This window comes from Pongo abelii, chromosome 11 (assembly GCF_028885655.2).
Source record: "Pongo abelii isolate AG06213 chromosome 11, NHGRI_mPonAbe1-v2.0_pri, whole genome shotgun sequence".
Classification (NCBI taxonomy): Eukaryota; Metazoa; Chordata; class Mammalia; order Primates; family Hominidae; genus Pongo; species Pongo abelii.
Window position 1 is genome coordinate 132,556,907 of NC_071996.2, and position 21,986 is coordinate 132,578,892.

At 39.3% G+C, this 21,986-nt stretch overlaps 1 protein-coding gene across 6 annotated transcripts in view; it reads right to left on the reverse strand.

The window, feature by feature from the left end:
• Positions 1-4,726: 4,726 nt before the first annotated feature.
• PID1 (phosphotyrosine interaction domain containing 1) overlaps positions 4,727-21,986 on the reverse strand; it is a 250,001-nt gene continuing 232,741 nt past the window's right edge. For all 6 annotated transcript variants that reach the window (XM_003776102.4, XM_054549920.2, XM_063713087.1 and 3 more), the window contains one exon: positions 4,727-6,858. In XM_003776102.4, coding sequence (XP_003776150.3) covers positions 6,382-6,858 — 477 coding nt within the window. In that variant the 3' untranslated portion in view covers positions 4,727-6,381. The remainder of the gene's footprint in view (positions 6,859-21,986) is intronic.

Below are 21,986 nucleotides of genomic sequence, written 5' to 3' on the forward strand. Positions count from 1 at the left end.
TTTCTCCACATCCTTGCCAGCACTTGTTATCTTTTGACTCTTTGATGATAGCCATCCAAACATGTGTGAGATGATATCTTATTGTGTTTTTAATTTCCTGAAAATTGCTGAGAGTAGATTTTAAGTGTTGTCGCCAGAAAAGATTACACGTATGTGAGAGAATGTATACATTAATTAGCTTAGTCATTCCACAATGTATACATACTTCAAAACATAATTTTGTACACTATAAATATATACAAATTTTTATTTGTCCATTGAAATAAATTAATTTTAAACAATTAGTGACCTTGGATGCATCCAACTCTTGGCTCTTCCTTGAAAGTGGGTATTTCCTTAAGTGTTTCTCTTAAACTTTGCTTCCAGAGGATAAAGAATGTCTAGAATAGCAACCAAGGCCATGTAATGACAGGCCTTTTATCGAGCAGATCTCAAATAGTACCATGTTTTATTTCACAAACCTCAGAATGCTTTTGAATAACCCAATTTTAATATAAATGCTTAAAGAGATGAATACATCCTCATTAAGAAAATATATTATCAGGGAGGGTGAGATGGCCAAATTTCTTGAGCTCAGGAGTTTGAGGCCAGCCTAGACAACATGGTGAAACCCCATCTCTACAAAAAATTAAAAAAATTAACTAGGCATGATGGCAGGCACCTGTAGTCCAAGCTACTCAGAAGGCTGAAGTAGGAGGATCGCTTGGGCCCAGGAGTTTAAGGCTATAGTGAGCTGTGGTCAAGCCACTGCACTCCAGCCTGGGTGACAGAGTGAGACCCTATATATTAAAAAAAGTGTATATATATATATATATATATATATATATATATATATATGTATGTGTGTGTATATATATGTGTATATATATATAAAATATATGTGTGTGTATGTGTGCGTATTTTTAAAAAGGTATAGACATAAAAGTATTGGTAATTATTGGTAATTCATTTACTAGCACATTCCAAAAAAAACACTTTCCCCATAAGATTGTGTCTTAGATTCAACAAAAAGGGTTTATTAGTATATGTCCAAAATAAGGTCATTCAGATTTTTCTGCTTCTTAGCAATTCGCTTTTACCCATCCAGATGTTTTTCTTTCTAAGCTTGAGTTTCAGCATCATACGTAGTTTTCTTCTGGTGACTAGTATCAATTGGTGCCACTTCAGAAGGAGCAGCACAAGTTCTCAAGCTGGACAATGTATCCTATAAAATTACTCCAAGAGCCAAATCTTGGCATCTCACAGGAAAATTTCTTGAAGGTCAATAAGAATCTGGGAGTTACCTCTGACAATTACGGGAATCTTTACCTTCACTCTAGGTTAAGGTGTAGCTGGGAGATAGAAAGATACTTCAAAAATTACTTAAGTAAGCTATGAAGAAGCAAGTTGTCATCAAGTCCTACCTGACTGAAAAAACAATAAATCCGTAAAGGGAATTTAGGATAATCTGCAGTGTTCCACAATCTGGTCTAATTTTGTGTCAATGGATCATGAACCAAAAATGTGTTCTCTGGAATTCAGAGCACAGATGCTCTTCCCTTCTAAAATGTGAGAAAGTCTGAAAAGTGTCATGTAAATAAACACCGAAGGCAGAAAAAAAGAGAAACAACCCCATCAAAAAGTGGGCAAAGGATATGAACAGACACTTCTCAAAAGAAAACATTTATGCAGCCAAGACATGTGAAAAAATGCTCATCATCACTGGCCATCAGAGAAATGCAAATCAAAACCACAATGAGATACCATCTCACACCAGTTAGAATGGCAATCATTAAAAAGTCAGGAAAAAACAGGTGCTGGAGAGGATGTGGAGAAATAGGAACACTTTTACACTGTTAGTGGGACTGTAGATTAGTTCAACCATTGTGGAAGGCAGTGTGGCGATTCCTCAGGGATCTAGAACTAGAAATACCATCTGATCCAGCAATCCCATTACTGGGTATATACCCAAAGGACTATAAATCATGCTGCTATAAAGACACATGCACATGTATGTTTATTGCGGCACTATTTACAATAGCAAAGACTTGGAACCAACCCAAATATCCAACAATGATAGACTGGATTAAGAAAATGTGGCACATATACACCATGGAATACTATGCAGCCATAAAAATGATGAGTTCATGTCCTTTGTAGGGACATGGATGAAGCTGGAAACCATCATTCTCAGCAAACTATTGCAAGGACAGAAAACCAAACACCACATGTTCTCATAGGTGGGAATTGAACAATGAGAACACATGGACACAGGAAGGGGAACATCACACACCAGGGCCTGTTGTGGGGTGGGGGGAGGGGGGAAGGGATAGCATTAGGAGATATACCTAATGTAAATGACGAGTTAATGGGTGCAGCACACCAACATGGCACATGTACACACATGTAACTAACCTGCCCGTTGTGCCCATGTACCCTAAAACTTAAAGTATAATTTAAAAAAAAAGAAGGAAAGAGGAAGGAAGGCTGAAAGAAGAAAAAGAGAAATGAGAAAAAGTAGGAGAGAGTGCATAAGGAAAACAATGTTTTCTAACGTATAAATTTGGGGAAAACTCAGCTGAATTCATATGCTTTATACTGTCAGAAAGTAAAAACACCCTCTCCCAACATTCTCTCTCTTCTCTTTCAGCATCAGAAATGAACAGGAGCAGACGCATGACAGGAGTGCTTTAATCTGCTAAATGCAGGTGTCTTAAAATGCAGCATCTGTCTGCTTCCTTGGGATAATGTTCATTTCATTTCAATCATGTGGCATTGAGTAACATTGTTTTTCTATGTATAAGCAGCCATAATTTCCTTTTGGAATTAGGTAAGGGCCAAGGTTTTTCTTCAGTAAAAAGCCATTTGCTAACCTTTGGAGAACTGAACAAGGAAGTCGCTAGGATACCTTTCAGGGTTTCAATACTCTGTCCTAGAACTTGCAAATCGACGAAACACATGGTGATTTTCCTTCCATCTGCCTATCCCTCCATCCATCCTGCCAGCCAGCTAACAGAAACTAAATAAGTTCTTCCCACGTTCCTGGTCCTGCCATAGGAGCTGGCAATAAACATGAACAAAAGAGATAAAACCCTCATCTCAAAAACGTTGACACCCAAGAGGTTTAAACAGACATTTACATAATTATACAAATAAATATGTAATTAAAAACTGCAATGAACGACATGAAGGAAAATGACAAGAGGGCATAGAATCCTGTAACAGAAGGACTTGATTGAGAATTTTAACATGTCCTCAGAGAAACAAAACAAACAAAACAGGCATCTTGATTTTGTAGAAGTAGAAAAATGTATCGATTTTGCCTATAGCCATTAAAATACTTAAGCAAAACTTCATATTTTGTTATCTGGGCTCAAAAAAAATTCTTGGGACTTTGCTTTTAATACTGTTGGTGTCAAAAATACTTCAAAAATGAACAGCAAAGAATGCTTATTTTTAATGGTTTAGTGTGCTTCTTTAAAATAAGCTAGAAGGTTTTAAGAGGAATAGAAATGAAAAATCGAAAGGAGGTAGATCTTGTCTTGACAGAGCCACAGCCCTGGACCAGAAGTCAGAGGTTTCTAGTCTCATCAATCATGCCCTAGCTGTGCTACCATGGCCAAGTGATGTAACCTCTCTCAGGGTGAGTTTCCTCGTCTCTGAAATAACTGCTACGCTTGCCTATGAGGTTCTTTTCAGGAGCATCTGAGTAATGTACATGAAAGTACTTTGTGATCACTAGCATAGAAAATATAGTACAGAAAGTGGGTATACAAAGCATAAAAAAATAATAATGCAAAGCTGAATCACCCTTCAGAGAGGAATTAGGATTGGCCATCCCAAAAGACTTCATCAGCTAATTGGAAAACATCATTATGTGTCTATCTTTAAATTGCTACCAATCACCCCAAGCAAAAACTTATGCCAATATTATCAGAGACAATTACTTAGCAAGTCACACTTGGTAGTCTGAAAAAAAACTAGCAAATGCTTCCTGCAACAAATAACCACGTGTGCACTTAGGATTCAACTTAACTTTTACTCAGTGAGGAAAAGGGCACTGTTGAAATACATGCTGGCTGTTTTTTTTTTTTTTTTCTTTTTCTTTGTTTCTTCTTTTTAAATGTATATTCAAGGACAACACAGAAACTGAAATTGGGAAAAGTTTGACCTGAGAGAACTGCCATTTCAATCAGAGGAGTTAGGTTATAATTCTCACTTGAATTCATCTCTTTATAACAGGCACCTATACTTTTACTTTGGAAGCCTTTATATTTGTTATTGATTCCATGAAGGGCATTGCTCAAAAAACACAGGCTCCATGGCCACCTGTCTTGCTTGTTTAATGGGGCCATTCTGAGATATCAAAGCCTGGAGGAGACATTCTTTAACCAGTCCCATCAGAAAAAAATCACTCAGTGTTTACTTTTCAGGATTTCAGTCTAGGTTCTTCAAAGACATACACGAGATTTTTGTAAATAGCAATCATTTGCAACATGTTCTGGAAGACCCTGCACTGAAACAAACCCATCATACTATAGAACTATTTCAACTGTTGCCACTTCACCATCTCAGGGGCGTGCAAAAATTAAAAACAAATTGAGCATTTAGAAAATAAAACAAGATTTTTAAACGCAATCAAGGAATAGTTTATTTATGACCCAGTTTAAAAATATTTTTAATGGAACTATTTGATCTAATTTGTTCTTCATGTTTTTATTACTTGAAAGAGGACAGACACATAAAGTATGAAACTCCTCAGCTTTATTAATGCAAACATATTTTTATTAAAGAATGAATGCATTTATGCTAAAGAATAGCTTACATATGTTGTAAAGCAACAAGCATATCTTCAAGAAGTGAGTCCTCCTCAATATGACTCCATGCTTATTCTACATGCCTGAAAACTGGGCCCACACACAGGGGCACACGTACACGCACACAAACGCAGATACGGACACGCAGATATGCAGACTGAAATGCTGACACCATCGCTCTCTAGATTGGATTAGCTCTCATTTAAGGCTTCTTAGGTGCCTCAGTGCCCCTAATATTACCAGGATTGAAAACAGACTTTTAGGAAGGAGCAGCATTACTTGGAAAAGTAGTCATCTGCTCTTGGACTCCAATGTATGTATTTTAACAATTTCATTCTATGTTGACTGTGTTTATAATATTTAAAGAACCACGAAATTAAGAAATCTCAGGATTTTTTTAGTGAGAACTACTCATTCAAAATTAAAAAAAAAGGGCAATTCTGACCCTAAGATATCATCAATTGTATGATAACGCAATAAGATTTCCCTTTAGGTTAAGATGGCATGGGTCTCTAGACAAGCCAAGTTTATCTAACTCATTCTCTATCTAAGTGCAATGCTGAGTGATGGGGGCAAGGCTTCCTTGGTGATACCAAATCGGATTTGAAGCTTGCCATCAAGGATGCATCAGACAGGACCATTAATTAAATAAGTTACCATAAATCTCAGCTGGATAAAAGGAGAGCTGACATAGAGTGTGTTCACTTGCTGATCACTCATTCCCCTTTGCCAAGGCTTCTGTTGTTGGGGTTGTTGTTTTAAACTCCTGGTTTGTTTAACTGTTTATTTTATTTGCTTGATTGTTTTCTTCCTTTTGGTGTCCTGCAATGTATGTTGAGATTTCATCCCTCTAGGGATGTTAGAAGGGGAAAGAGGGTGGACAGGGTAGGAGGAGGGAAAGGGAAGGGGTCATTAGTAATTGCAAGTATTCTAAGAAAATAGATGAAGCGAATACAATAAGAGGGTACTACTTGGTATATTTATGTAAATAAAAGCATTATCTGTAACTGTGAATTAACTGCCAACTATCAGGTTGTTAGTTGTAAAGCTCAATAAAGGCTGTGCTGATTTGCATACAGAGAAGGGCATCTGCCGTGGGAGAGGAACAGAGGGCCCTCCCGAGATGTTCCTTCCTCCCTGCGGCCAGCATCCCCATCAGCACCCTGCCCACCCCACTAGAGATTCCATAGGTGCCCCTAACATTCTTGTGGAATTTCATAAGGCAGATAGGAATGGCCCCTCCAATAACAGCTGCAGAGTATTCGCCTGAGAGTGGTGAACACTGGCATGGAGCTCTCCCACAGAGAGGCATTGGGAAATGAGAAAAATAAGAAGAGAGCCTAGAACCTTCCTCCCCATCCACACTCCCACCCTCCTCACAGTCACAGCAGCAGCAGGTTTCAATGTAACGTAATTACTTTAATGATACATTTCTTTAGATTTAGAATTGCTCTTCTGAATTTAAAAAGCTTGGTCAGCCAATAGTTTGGCAGTCTTTTCATCCCAAATTTGAAACGTTGCTTACTCATCTATTCCCTTGAACTCCATGACTGGTGCTGCCTTTGCTGAAGCGTCTCAAGTTCATTCAGCCATCATCGGATTCCAATTCCTGGGAAACCTCTTCGGAGGAGCTGTTGCTGTGGATCCGCCCGTCGCTCTTCATACTGTGGAAAGTCTTCCTGAAGGCCTCCATCATGGCGTGGGCCAGTTTCTTGGCCTCGAGCTTGCTCTCGCACTCCACGGCGTGGCAGTCCATCTGGTAGGACAGGTCGTCATTGATCTCCCTATAGACCCAGGCGAAGATGTTGGGGCTCACGTTGTGGTCGGCAGTGCAGTAGGCGATGCGGGCCACCTGGAAGGTATCCATGTGCACGGTGGCCTCCCCTTTGTGGTCGAGGTGATGGAGCCACACTTGGAATGGCCGAATTTCCAGGAGGGCATTGGCTGGAAAGACATCCTCTCGGGCTAGCGTGTGCTTCTTCCAGAGCTCAATGACTGGCTTTTCTGTGCAGCCTGACAAAAATTGCATGCCAGTAGTGGAGACTTTGCCCAGGTAGGTAACCTACAGATGCAAGAGAGGAAGAAAAGGGAGGCATCAGCAGAAGGCTCTTTGTTCTGATAGACTGAATGAGCAGGTGTTTCACACAGTCATGGTGTCACATTGGGAAGGTGAAGACACTTCTTTCTTGCTCCCTGAAAGAATAACTCATCCAAATTTCTACCTTTTCCCTCTAATGAGTTGCCTACTTGGCAAATGTATTGAAATTATTTGAATAGAGTTGGATTTTAAAATCTAATTTCTAGAGAACTACTCTCCCCCTCCTTACTCCTTTTTTAAACCCCAATTAAAATGAAGAGTATGATCTTTTACATAATTTGGCATTTCTTTAACATCATAAAGTCACTCAAAGTTTATTTTCGGCCAAACACACACAGAATTGAATAATAGGAAGGAATCAAAAGGACGCTGTGTTGGAAAAACAAAATCTTTATTAAACTTATCTCCTAGCCTGGGTCTCTTTCCAAATCTCTCAATGTTTGATTTCACTTAGGCTGCCTGCTTCTAATGCCAAGGACGCAAAAACTGTTCTCTTGAAATTATGGCCTAAAGCATGATAGTTTTCTTTCCCAAGATAATTTTTAAAAATAACAGCAGTGCCCAGTTCTTTTTGAACCTAAACTGTTTTTGAACTGATGAGCATCTGGTGATCTGATAATAAATGAAAGATCTACAGATGAATCAAGAGTAGAATGCTGGCTTATCACGTGGCTAGGTAGGTAGTATGAAAACTAAGAAAAACAATTCCAAACGATTCAAATACTGTCTTTTTAAAAACGTGTTTATAATATGCCAAGAAGGGATTTTCATTCTTTCATTGTTTTATTCATCCCACAAAATGCACAGAATTACTATTATTGGGGCATAGGCATTATGGAAAGGCATAAAACTTCAGAGATCATCTAAGAAATAAAATGAAATAGTACATACTTACATTTAAAATTAGTGACACAAATAGAAATACTATGAATGCAAGGAGAGAAAGACCAGAAGAAGGTCCGTGGAAACCGTGAGAACTGAGAGGGGACATTTGGTCAGAATGATTCCAAACAATGTTTATATTTAGTGGGACAATACAGGCCACATATAAAAAATTAAAACACAGAAGTTAAGGACTATTGTATTTTTGTGACAAGAGTAGTCCCTTTAAGAAGGTAACTTTTTAATAAAGATGTGTAAGTGTGGTACATTCCAGAAGTATTTATTGGGAACCTCTTATACACAATGGCAATATAACACATAGGCATGGGGGTTGCTATGAAACTGGGGAGGGCCGAATATCCACAGGAAAGAAATACTTGAATATTCATTCAGAGCACAGTCTTTGAGGCAGGGTGAAGTTGAGGTTTAAATCCTAGCTCCACAGTTCACCAGCGCAAAACTCTCACCCTTGGCACGTGCACAGCTATGACTCTGATGTAAGGCAGGCCATGGAAAGGGCAGGAAGGGGAACAGCAAAGTACTGTGAGTGTTCAGTGGAGAAGGCAGTGATATACTGACGACAGAAGGCCTCAGGAAGAGGCACTGAATTTCAAAGCGTCGGCCTCCAACTACATAGGAGCCCAGTAAGTCAAGATGGCTAAAGAGGAGGAGGGAGCAGTAAAGGCAAGTAGTAGAGGAAGTCTCAATCAGCTTGGACAAAGAGGCTGTGCTAACCTGAGCACACGTAAAGCGGTAGCCTAAGACAGCCCTGGAGCAGAGGCTGTGTAAGAGGTCCACGACCTCTGGATAAAAATAGGCTGACGTTTGCAGGATCGCCCCACATGCGGTCTGAGGAATCGGGGCGTCGTTGCTCCTGCTGGAATGCCACTGAAGGGCTAAGGTCCAAGGAGTGCCTGGATGTGACACAGGCTGTGAACTCAGACTTTCCTGATGACAGGAAGAAAGGTGGATGGGGAGGCCTGACTTATAGCAGAGACACAGCCAGCAGGCAAGGGTGGCCTGAATGAGGAACAGAGGCAGTGGGAAAGGACAGGAGGAGGCAGAGGGAATAATATTGCAGGATGAAAACTAACAATACAGGGTGAGTATCCCTTAGAGAAAATGCTCGGGACCAGAAGTATTTCAAATTTCAGCTATTTTCAGATGTTGGAATACTTGCATATACATAATGAGATATCTTGGGGAGATAACCTAAGTTTGAACTGAAATTTATTTATGATTATGAATCATATATACCTTATACACATAGCCATTAGTTTTACACAATATTTTTAATCACTTTATGCATCAAAGTTCATGTAAATTGAGCCATCAGAAAGCAAACGTGTCACTATCTCAGCCACTCATGTGGACAATCTGTGATCGTTTGGGACCAAATAAATTGTGGTGCTTATGCACCAAATAAATTGTGCATAAGCAGAAAATGTCAACATATTTAAAAAGGCAGCCCACCCAATGGGAGAAAATATTTGCAAATCATATATGTAATAAGTAATTAATATCTGGAATATATACAGAACACCTAAAAGTCAACAACAAAAAGTCAAAAACCCCAACTTAAAAATGGGCAAAGGCATCCACAGTGGACCTAATAAAGAAAACGTGGTACATATACACCATGTATAAATACTATGCAGCCATGAAAAGAACAAAATCATGTCCTTTGCGACAATATGGACATAGCTGGAGGCCACTGTCTGAAGTGAATGCAGGAACAGAAAACCAAATACCACATGTTCTCAGCATCCAATTCAAACTATGCACTAATTAGCGCATTACGAGCTCTTGCCCAAACAATTTCATACGAAGTTACCCTAGCCATCATCCTATTACCCTATTATCAGTTATACTAATAAGTGGCTATTATCAGTTCTACTAATAAGCGGCTCACTCAATTTATATATACTTATCACAACACAAGAACCCCTCTGACTACCCCTACCACTTGTTTACTCACTTATAAGTAGGAGTAAACATTGAGTACACATGGACATAAAGATGGGAACAACAGACACTGGGGACCACTAGGAGGGGAGGGTTGTGGGGGTGAGGGTTGAAAACTACCTACCAAGCATCACGCTCACTACCTGGGTAATGGGACCATTAACACACCAAACCTCAGCAACATGCAATTTACCCATGTAACAAACCTGCACTTGTACCCCTGGACCTAAAAGTTGAAAAAAGGCTTTAAAAAAATAAAGTTTCTGTATGTCAATCCCTGGGGAAAAAAATGGGCAATGGAAATTAATAGATATTTTTTGAAGCCAAAAAAAAAAAAAAACATGAAAAGATGCTACCATCCTTAGAAAAATGCAAACCAAAACTACAGTTAAATACCACTTCACATCTGTTAGGATGGCGGCTATCAAAAAAGCAGAAAATAACAAGTGTTGGGAAGGATGAAGAAAAATTGGAATTGATGTACCCTGTTGGTGGGAATTTAAAACAGTACAGCTGCTGTAGAAAACAGCATGGTGGTTCCTCAAAAAATTAAAAGTACAGGCTGGGCGCGGTGGCTCACGCTTATAATCCCAGCACTTTGGAAGGAGAAGCAGGCGGATCACAAGGTCAGGAGTTTGAGACCAGCCTGATTGACATGATGAAACTCTGTCTCTACTAAAAAAGCAAAAATTAGCCAGGCATGATAGTGTGCGCCTGTAATCCCACATACTCAGAAGGCTGAGGCAGGAGAATCACTTGAAACCGGGAGGCAGAGGTTGAAGTGAGCTGAGATCATATCACTGCACTCCAGCCTGGGTGACAAAGTGACACTCCATCTCAAAAAAAAAAAAAAAAAATTAAAAGTAGAATTACTATATGACTCTGTAGTTCCACTTCTGGGTATATACCCCAAAGAATTGAAAGATGTATATCAAAGAGATATTGTACACATGTTTATAGCAGCACTATTTACAATAGCTAAAAAGTAGAAGAAATCCAAGTGTCCGTTGATAGATGAATGAATAAACAAAATACAGTATATATGTATAATGTATACTGGAATATTATTCAGCCTTAAAAAGGAAGCAAATTCTGACAGATACTACAACATGGATGAATTTTGATGACATTATGCTAAGTAAAATACACCAGCCACAAAAAGACAAGTACTGTATGATTCTACTTGTATGAGGTATTTAGAGTAGTTAACATCATAGAAACAGACCAATTAGAATTGTGGTTGCCAGGGGATTGGGGGAGGGACGAATGAGGAGTTACTGTTTAATGGGTGCAGAGTTTCAGCTTCGCAAGATGAAGACGGTTCTGGAGATGGTTGGTGGTGATAGTTGTGTACATTATGAATGTGTTTAATATCACTGAACTGTGCACTTAAAAATGGTTAAGATGGTAAGTTTTATGTTGTATGTATTTTACCAAAATAAAAATAAATTAGGGGAAAAAGCATATGGAGGAAATTAACTTTAGTGCCTGAAATGAGGTATATTTATTTTTATTATTCACTGAAACTAGAAATAACTGTTTTTATGTTTGGTAGAAAAAAATCCTGATTTGCTCTAAAGGCACACTCTCTCTCTGATATTTTTCTAAAAAATTACATACAGAAATATATATCATGACATAATTTAAAAATACTTCTAAAAATACAAAAAAATTAGCCTGGCGTGGTGGCGGGTGCCTGTAGTCCCAGCTGCTCGGGAGGCTGAGGCAGGAGAATGGCGTGAACCCGGGAGGCAGAGCTTGCAGTGAGCCGAGATCGCGCCACTGCATTCCAGCCTGGGCGACAGAGCGAGACTCCGTCTCAAAAAAAAAAAAAAAAAAAAAAAAAAAACTTCTAAAAAACTTTATTGAAAGTTGTAGATGATTCACTCCAATGAAAACCAATTTCATAGTAGTAAAATTTTGATAACTAAGAGAAAATATCTTCCTCTTTATAAATATGTATTACTTATAAAGATTTTAAAAGAAATAAAGTTGTATTTTGGAGGTGTACTGGAGAGACGAGTGGCGCACAGATGTGTAGCTTATATGAGATTATATAAATTCAAAATATATTATTTATATGAGATTATATAAATTCAAATATTGTTAATGGCCAGGTGCAGTGGCTCACGCCTATAATCCCAGCCCTTTGGGAGGCCGAGGCGGGCAGATCACGAGGTCAGGAGTTTGAGACCAGCCTGGCCAATATGGTGAAACCCCATCTCTACTAAAAATACAAAAATTAGCCAGGTGTAGTGGCAGACACCTGGCTGCTGGGTCCCAGCTACTGGGGAGGCTGAGGCAGAAGAATCGCTTGAACCTGCGAGGCAGAGGTTGCAGTGAGCTGAGATCGTGCTACTGCACTCCAGCCTGGGCAACAGAAGGAGACTCTGTCTCAAAAAAAAAAAACAAAAAAAACAGAAAGAAAAGAAATATTGTTAACAAGTTGGCACTTCTTAAAGAAATATAGGGGCTGGGCGTGGTGGCTCAGGCCTGTAATCCCAACACTTTGGGAGGCCAAAGCGGGTGGATCACTTGAGGTCAGGAGTTCAAGACCAGCCTGGCCAATATGGTGAAACCCATCTCTACGAAAAATACAAAAATTAGCTGGGTATGGTGGTGCATGCCTGTAGTCCCAGCTACTCAGGAGGCTGAGCAGGAGAACTGCTTGAACCTGCAGGAGGCAGAGGCTGCAGAGGGCTATGACTGCACCGCTGCACTCCAGCCTGGGCAACAGAGTGTGACCTTGTTTCAAAAAAGAAAAGAAAAGAAAGGAAAAGAGAAACATAGGAAAACAATTATCTGAATGGGGTTTCCTAGAAATGGAATGGAAAGAATTCTTTAAATAGCGTGTTCCTAAAAATGGAATGCAGAGGGATAAAATGATGTAGCAAGACCGTCTCCCCTCAGAAACTCTTTTAAATCAGCCCTGCTGTTATCCATAACGGCCCAAGTTCCGGAATCCTGACCTATGACTGTGCACTTTGCTCTAGGAAGTCAATTTTTTACTGCCTGTCCACATATTTCTTAATTCTCCCATTAAATTCTCCAGAGTTTGGCATTAACCCATAATGTTGACTGTAAGTCACTGAAAAACACTATTCAGACCTTTTTTCAAAAAGTGAACTTCCCTCTTTATTTTTTTGCATACAGTTTAATAGAAATGCATCTTATGGCTCTGAGTTTCAAGGGAAATTGAGTAAAAACTTAAAAAAAAAATTAATTGTCTCAAAATACCAATGATTCAGTTATGCTCTGCATGCAACCATGCCCCCTGTGTATTTGGGCCATGGAGTTCCCCCATCTCAATAAACAGAAACCCTATAATGTGGGCCATTATACCTGTATATTTCTATATCAACACTGTTACAGGGACTTACTCTAAACATAGAGAGGTCTCCTCCTGCCATGGTTTCTCTCTTGTGGGAAAATTCCCTTTAATATTCTTCTGTGGGCACATCCTCCTTATGAGTAAGAACACAGAACTCAATGTGTAAGGCTGCTTCTGGAGGTTCCGCAACCAACATAGCTGTGCACCAACGTCAGGTTTGGTTAAGGAGAATCCTGTTATCCTGTCTATGAAAGAGGTGGATACTTTCTAGATGAATGATAGGCCCTGTCTTTAAGAGTCGCAATCTTCCAGAGCCACAAAGTAGACAGAAAACACCAACTTATAAAATTGGTCACAATATGTGTCCAAAATGATACACAGATTTTTATTTGAGCCTTCACCACCCAGGGTGCTGGAACAAAGGGACGTGGAAGATGACAAGAGGAATCTTCAGGAAAAGTAACAACGAGCTGGAAATTGCAGTAAATACCAGCATCTTTTCTATGGTTGCAGAAACAGGCCTTGGGCATGAAACTTATTACAAATGAATCATTCTGAGAGAAATAAAATGAACACTTTCCCCATGTGTCATTCCATGGCATAAACTGATGTCCCAAACACAGACATTTGCAGTGTGTGTAAATGGACTTGCCCAACCCCAACTGAAGAAGTTATTTGAGAATATCCACAGCCTGTGAAAATACAGAGAGGCTGTGAAGCCAAGGGACCCGCCAGAGTGTCTGCAGTGTTAACAGCGTTGGATCAGGAGAGAGCAGTGTCCTCAGAATCTCTCCTTCCAACTCATGAGTTTTCCAACACCCCAGCCAGCTCTTCATTCATAAATCACCATTCCCTGCTCATCTGTGGCAAAACAAACTTGATTGCCCGACATTTATCCTTCTGGTTGAGCAGTACCATTTGTTTCCCTTGGTGGCCGGTCCCTATTTCATTCTGGCCTGAGAAGCCGCTGTTTGGAACCTGACTCACCTCACGCTAGACTGGAGAGTGGGATCAAAAGGGTAATGTCAAGGGTTCCCAAACAAAGATGGAAGATGGGATGGATGATTGTGCAAGAACCCAAGCACCTGCTTTCCTGGAGTTCTTCGACTTTCCAAGCTGGATGAGCCCAGCTTCACAAGCTTAGCTTGGGTTCCACTTACTGCTGGGCTTCTCAAGAATGACAAGCCAAGAATAAAGACTTTCTAGAGGTCTCTCTTGAGATATAAAAGACTTTGCTGTGACTAACACAAGAACAGAAAACCAAACACTGCATGTTCTCTTTCATAAGTGGGAGTTGAACAATGAGAACACATGGACACCAGGAGGGGAACATCACACACCAAGGCCTGTTGGGGGGCGGGGGGCTAGGGGAGGGAGAGCATTAGGAGAAATACCTAATGTAGATGACGGGTTGATGGGTGCAGCAAACCACCATGGCACCTGTATGCCTATGTAATAAACCTGCACGTTCTGCACATGTATCCCAGAACTGAAAGTACAACAAAAAAATTAAAAAAATATTTTGCTGTTTTTCCATTGTCTGTAGGACATAAAATATGTACCCAGCTGACATAAAATAGCATGATAGGAAAAGAGAATGGAGGAAACTTTGCTGGGAATCCTAATAGCCTTTGGGTTCCAAGGCAGAAGATGAGAAAAAGAAAAGCCACTCTTAACCCTGGGCAAAATACCAGAGTCAAGCTCTTCTTCCATCACATGGATTCCCACCTGCGCATTCCAGAGAAAAGGCAAAGGGTGCAACACAGAGATTTATGACCTCAGCTTGAATCTGCTCCTTTCTTGCTGGCCACAGAGGCACAGAATCCACTGGGCACTTTGAAGAGTGGAGATGGACCTGCATGCCAATTTCCCAACAATCTAAACCACAAACACTGATTTGATAATTATGACCATGAACCTGTATTACAAGCTTTAAGCCATGAAGAAGGTATTAAAGGATAGATGCTGTTCATAGTGAAATCTATGAAATTATTGTCGGCACAATAATAAATTTTGGAGGTCTAGAAGAATGCAGAGGGAAGACCCAAAGGGGGCTACTAGAACCAATTCCTGGTTCCTGGGAATCACTAACAGGAACAGGACCAGCAACTAACATTTATCCAGGACTTACTCTATGCCAGGTACTTGGCTAAATGCTTTATATGGATCATTAATCCTCATAATAATTCCATAGGTATGTACTAGCTGTTTCTATAGATTAGGGAACTTGTAAGAGGTTGAAGTAACTTGCCCAAGGTCACAGAGTGGCCAGAACTTGAACCTGGATAGTAGGACCCAGAAACCTGGCTCACATTTGCCACATCCCAACTGCCCTTCCCAAGGCTGGTCCCTTTAGACTTGTGGTGAGCCTGCCAACAGGATCCTGTCTGGCTCCTCCTGGAGCTCTCTGCCCAGTTTCAGCATCAGCCATCAAGGAATTGCAGGGTCCTCCATCAGTCTTCCTGGACCCTGAAGAAACCTATAACAATAGCAAAGGGGAGTGGTAATCTGGGAACTATTTTCAATACTTCAAAAGGGCCAAGAAAAGCTGTTTTCTGACAGTGTCTCCTTTATTGTGTGTGTGTGTGTGTGTGTGTGTGTGTGTATAAGCAAAAAATGAATTCACATTTACATAATGGTGATTTATTGGGCAAATAAAATTGCTCAAAACATGGAGCCTATGATGGAAAATGTGTACCTGTCAGTGATCACATTGGAACTCAGTGATCAAAACTAGGCCACTCATTTTCCACTGAGAAGTCAGTGGCAGTCCCAGAGCCCACCAGTGAGAGAATCAGCTCTTGGGCCCATGTCTCCCAACTCTAAGAAAAATGTTCCTTCCATCTCAGCATGTGACTCCTTAAGCTAACTTCTATAATAAGGCATATCATTAGATACAGTGATGGCTGATTTTATGCATGGATTTGGGTAGAGCATGGTGCCCACTCTTAGGTCAAACACCAGCCTAGATGTTGCTGTGAAGGTATTCTTTTTTAGATGTGATTAACATTTAAATCAATAGACTAAGAATAAAGCAGATTACCCTTCATAATGTAGGTAGGTCTCATCCAATAAGGTTAAGACCTTAGTAGAGAGAACAGATGCCCAAGAAGGAAGAAAATCTGCTTCTAGACTGATTTCTGACTCAAGACTGCAACGCCTCTTCCCTGGATTTCCTGTCTGCCCACCTTCCCTTAAAATGTTGGGACTTGCCAGCACCTACAACCATGTGAGTCAATTATTTTAAAGACATGTCTCTCTCTCTCTCTCTCTCTCTCCCTCCCTCCCTCCCTCCCTCTACTCACACATACACATATAAATGGGGTCAATCATTTATATATGTGTGTGTTTGTGTGCCAACCTAACACCACTCCTTTGTTGCAAATGCAATGATTCTGCCAAAGATCTGAGAACACTTGCCCCAAATCCCACAGCTGGTCTCGGAAAAGTGAGATGTAGAACCCAAGTCCTCCACCACAAAACAAAAGCTCTTTCCACCGCTTTAATTTCTTCCCTTGAAGAGGATTCAGACACCTTAGTTTCCATTCTTATATCATTTACCTTTTCTCTGGCCATTTCTTCAAATGTCCATACTGAGACCAAGGCCTGGTCAGGGACAGCAAAAAGCAATAGGCACCCTACCAAGGCTTTTTAAACATCCTGCAAGGTGGCTGGGGTCAAAGGCAGTTAAACTGTCCTTAACCAGAGATGTGTTTGCATAGCCCAAGGATTTTAAATTATAATGCATCAATCATTGAAAGAAAAAGACAGTGTGCATAGTTAATATTCAGACATCATATTCCTAAAGAACTCTGAAATGGTGTTTAACAAAGCAAACCATTCCCACTTCAAAGAATAATTCCAAAAAGCAAACATTAAATCTGTGCCATGTTTGTTATTACCCTGCCTCTCGTGCATTGTGTATCAACATACTAGACAACACATGTTAAAAAATTGCTCTTGGAGCCCAACACTATGGTGGGTAGGACTTTGCACATCCCTCAATAAAGGCAGTTGAAACCCTCAGAAGGCCAACCCAAGAGGCTTGGTCTCAGCTCAGAGCAGGCCTGGGCATCCTTTTTGGTTGCAATGGCTCCAGAGTCCTACTCCTCAGTCCTACAGGCTTGTGTGTGTCATCCTCAGGAAGCTCATATGACTCTGAATCAAAGCCAGGGTTTTTTCTTTTGTTTGGTTTCTTCCCAGAGTGAGTCTTTGATACCATTTTGGGGTCTGCCTTTTGGCAGACCTACTTCACTTCATCAGGATAAAAGTGGATCTAGGCCGGGTGTGGTGGCTCACGACTGTAATCCTAGCACTTTGGGAGGCTGAGGCAGGCAGATCATGAGGTCAGGAGTTCGAGACCAGCCTGGCCAACACAGTGAAACCCCGCCTCTACTAAAAATATAGAAATTAGCTGGGTGTGGTGGCAGGCACCTGTAAACCCAGCTACTTGGAAGGCTGAGGCAGGAGAATTGCTTGAACCCGGGAGGCGGAGGTGGCCGTGAGCTGAAATCACGCCACTGCACTCCAGTCTGGGCAACAGAGCTGGACTCCGGCTCAAAAAAAACAAAACATAACAAAACGAAAAAACGAAAATGGATCTAGCTGTCCTATGGCTAGACTGGGATGAAGTCTACTAATTGTCATTCACCATGGGGTTATCCCTCCAAGTCTTCTGCCTAATGTCTGCTTAGCCAGGTTTACTTGCCTGACCATAAAGTAGAGGGTAAGCTTCGCTGCCTAAACAAGGCCTTCCTCTGACTTTAACAGTCTGTCTTGGTTTGTTTTTCTAAATGGAATGATTATGACCCAGAAAGGCATACAGACTTACTCTTAATTTTTTTAACAGTATCAAACATGCCGATTTTATAAAGTACACAATCTCTAGGGCACATTTACACACATGCCTTGGTTGGGAGATATTTATTTCAGTAACTTTGCTAAGGCTAAAAATATTGAGAAAATTTAAAAAATGTGTAGCACTTTTCCCCAAGTATTTGCACAGATTATGTTGATGTAATCTATAAAAATATTAATAGAAATTTTCTTAGGAAATACATTTTTTATTATAGAAATATATACCATGGAGGAAAAAGCAAATTTACCAAGACCCAATATCAAGTAATAACTAAGTACTACTTTTGAACTCTAGCAAAGAGGTGAACATTCCTTCAGCTGTTAAATACAGCATGTGTCCCACAATTAGGTAGTAAAGTGACAGGTTTATTTCTGCTACTTGTATTATAACTTAGTTCCAATGATGCAGAGTGACTTGAGATTTTGTGCCCCATTTTGCACTTATCAAGCAGTCCCCATGTGCAATTTGTCCTGTCAATTGGCTCTTGGATGTGTGAAGCTTGGAAATATTGTCATGCCACTGTCAAAGACAGAAGCGATTCATCTTGAAGGTACTGAAGTGTGCCCCTGAAGACAAAGTCACTTAATAAAAACGACACCACATTGAAATACACATCCCCTCATGTGGCCCCTTCTGGTGAGCTGGCCTTAGGATGATAAAACCTGGAGCTGTTCCACACAGAGGCCCAAGAACAATTTATTTCCTGACAGGTCTGATACCTCTCCCTCTGCTTTCTAGTCAGAAGAGTATACTGAAAAGCGACAGAAATTCAGCAGAGCTCTCTAGGCCATAACATGTTCACAACGAGAAAATTCTCTAAATGACAAATCAATATCAAGCACACTGCTTGAGAGTCATCCTGACAAATGGATTCAAGGGACAAACAGTGTGGCAGGTGAAAAATGTCACCAATTTTAGTCCTTGTAGCACTTTATCAATTCATTTTCCTTCGTGCACAACTCATTAAGAATGGATCACAGAAGGCACTAAACATTTAGAAAGAATAATGTTGCGACAGCGTGTGGTTAGAGGTCATAAACACACAAATCTACTGGCTACAAGTCTAGAGATCCTAGTAAGCAACCAGTGGAGATTTGGAACAAAAGAAGGAGAGGTACACTGAGGCTAATTAGACCTGGAATTGTCATATATTCTAGAGAAATGAAGACATATTTAAATAAAAACCTTTACATGAATGTTCATAACTTTATTTGCAATAGCCAAAAACTAGCAGTCCAGATGTCTTTCATCAGATAAATGGTTAAGTAAACTGTGGTACATCCATATCACGGGATACTACTCAGCAATAAGAAGGAATAAACTTTGATATGTGGAACAACTTGGATGAATCTCTAGGGAATTATACTGAGTGAAAGTCATCCTCCAAAGGTTACATACTATATGATTCCATTTATATATAAATTTTGATATAACAAAACTTTAGAACTGGAGAACAGATTACTGGTTGTCAGGGATCAGGGATGGGGACTACCTTTTATTTATAATTATCAGAATATATCATATATTTATGTTGTTCTGATCAATGGATATTAATACTAATTGTAAGGATAACTCAAACCAAAGAAATATTTAAACTTAAAGATGTATTGTTACAGAAAATAATTTTTGAAAATTTCAATTGCTTATATATTTATCTTGCAGAGAAAATATGACGTGGCAGACAATAAATGATTAAGCAACAGTTATGAAATCCACTGTCTCCCTTTATGAGGGAGAAAGGGAGGTAACCCTACAGAAAGAAAGAACCTAGTCTAATCTTATTGTCAACTTGTTAATGACTGCAACTTCTGCTGTTTGCAAGTAAGCAAATCCTTATCTGTGGAATTCTTTTTGTAGGATATACCTGTTTGCCTAGAATCAGTAAACAAACCTGAAATCTGTGGATTTATGGCATATAGCTTCCAAGAAAGAATCTCACAATGTAACTAAGTATAAAATGGAGATGTTTCAAGATTAAAAGGGTGCCCTCTACTTAAGTAACGCCACTGTATACAGTATTAGGTATCTTCTGTGCTGATTTGAGCCAGACCATGTATAATGCAGCGAGAAAGGACTGAGGGTGCTGTACTGACAGTCCTAGCTCACATTCTGTTTTGCTTGTGCTTTATAATTATTTGGTTATTTGTAATTATTAGTAAAGTTTGGTATTAGATGAGCTTTTTGATTTGAATATTCAATTCTCTGTGTAATCTCACAGAGTAATATATAAAAGACTGAACCACAAACTTATATTAGGTTGAAATTCTGTGTGGAAAATAGAAGGGCTATTAAAGTTCAAGGAAAACAAACATAAAATTTATGATTATTAAAGAAGAGCTTGTTTGTGATATTTTTAAAGAGATGCCAGCTTGGTGTTTAGATTATATTAGCTACATTTAAAACAGCCATGTAGAAAATTATTTAAAATGACAGTCTTCAACATATGCTAGAAATTATATCCCTTGCAACTATTTAAACTTAGAACAAAAATATTTGATATATACTTAAAAATGTGTGGTTAACTAGAATATTAATATATTTGGTAGAAAACTGAATGAAATCCTTAGATTATCTCTTACCTGATGGATTCTTATTTAAAATATCTACTCATAGTATTACATAATTAGAGAAACGCAAATTAAAACAACACTGAGATACCTCTCTCACCGGACATACTAATGAAAAGTAAAATGTATGGCCCATATTCTGTTAGCAAGGCTGCAGAGAAACAGACACTCATATATTGATGGTTAGAATGCAACTTAGTACAACCCTTTTGGAAGGGAACTGTCATTCTATAACAAAACTCTATATGTCTTTTGAATCATTAATATCATACCTAGGAATTTATACGGAAGATACTCTTCAATATGAAAATACATAATCACAGTTCATCCAATGTTGCATTATTTGTAATCATAAGATACATAAAACAATCTAAATGCTCATACCTAATAAAGCAGTTGAATACATTACAGTAAATCCATCTAATCTACTATTCCACCTGTGTGAAAAGGAGCGAGAAAGAGTATATGTACTTATATGAAGTGATTTATTGGGTATATTGTTATGTGGGGAAAAAAAGGCTGGGCACAGTGGCTCACGCCAACAATCCCAGCACTTTGGGAAGCTGAGGAGGGCGGATCACCTGAGGTCAGGAATTTGAGACCAGCCTGGCCAACATGGTGAAACCCCGTCTCTACTAAAAATACAAAAAAAATTGCACCCCAGCCTGGGCAACAAAGCAAGACATCGTCAAAAAAAAAAAAAAAAAAAAAGTAAAAAAATTTTTTTTTGTGTAAGCAAGTAGGAGAAGTGAAAGTGTATATTTTTATATATTTGTGAGAAAAGAAACCAGAAGAAAAAAACCAATTACCAACATGCAGTGGTTGCTTGGGAATGGGGTTAAAATAATGGGGATGTGGGAATGGGTAGAAGGCATGAAGAAGTGATACTTCTTTAACTATACCTTTTTGTATAGTTGCGACTTTCAGAATCATGGATACAAAAATTAATACAATCAAGAGAAACAGGGAGAAAATATTGAACATATAACCAAAATAAAAATGAGTAAACCTAACCGGATTGCAAATGAAAAACATAACTGCAGTGAAGAGAGGAAAAAACAAGCTGAAATAACATTTTAACACAATATTTGGACAATATTCCCTCTGGCTAAAGACAGAAAAACTATAAACCATTATTGTACTTTAGTTAGTAGGTTTGTTTATCAAAGTGCCATAGACTTACAATGCTGAACTTACTTCATGCGTATTAAACAAATAAGTTAAAAAGCTATATAGTAAATGTTGAGAACCACGTTTCTCATTGTTAAAGAGAGTTACAAATATGCAAAGTGGGGAGGCTACACAGAACCCTGGGACATTAGAGTGGAATTGGAGTAATTCCAAATCCATGGTTTCAATATGTATAGAAATGTAGACACTGACATCAATATACAGGTGAGTTTGTGTGTACGTGCATATATACATATACTTCTTAGCTGTGCCTAGCACCCTGCGAGCAGTAATGTGCCAGTCACTGTGAGCATAACTA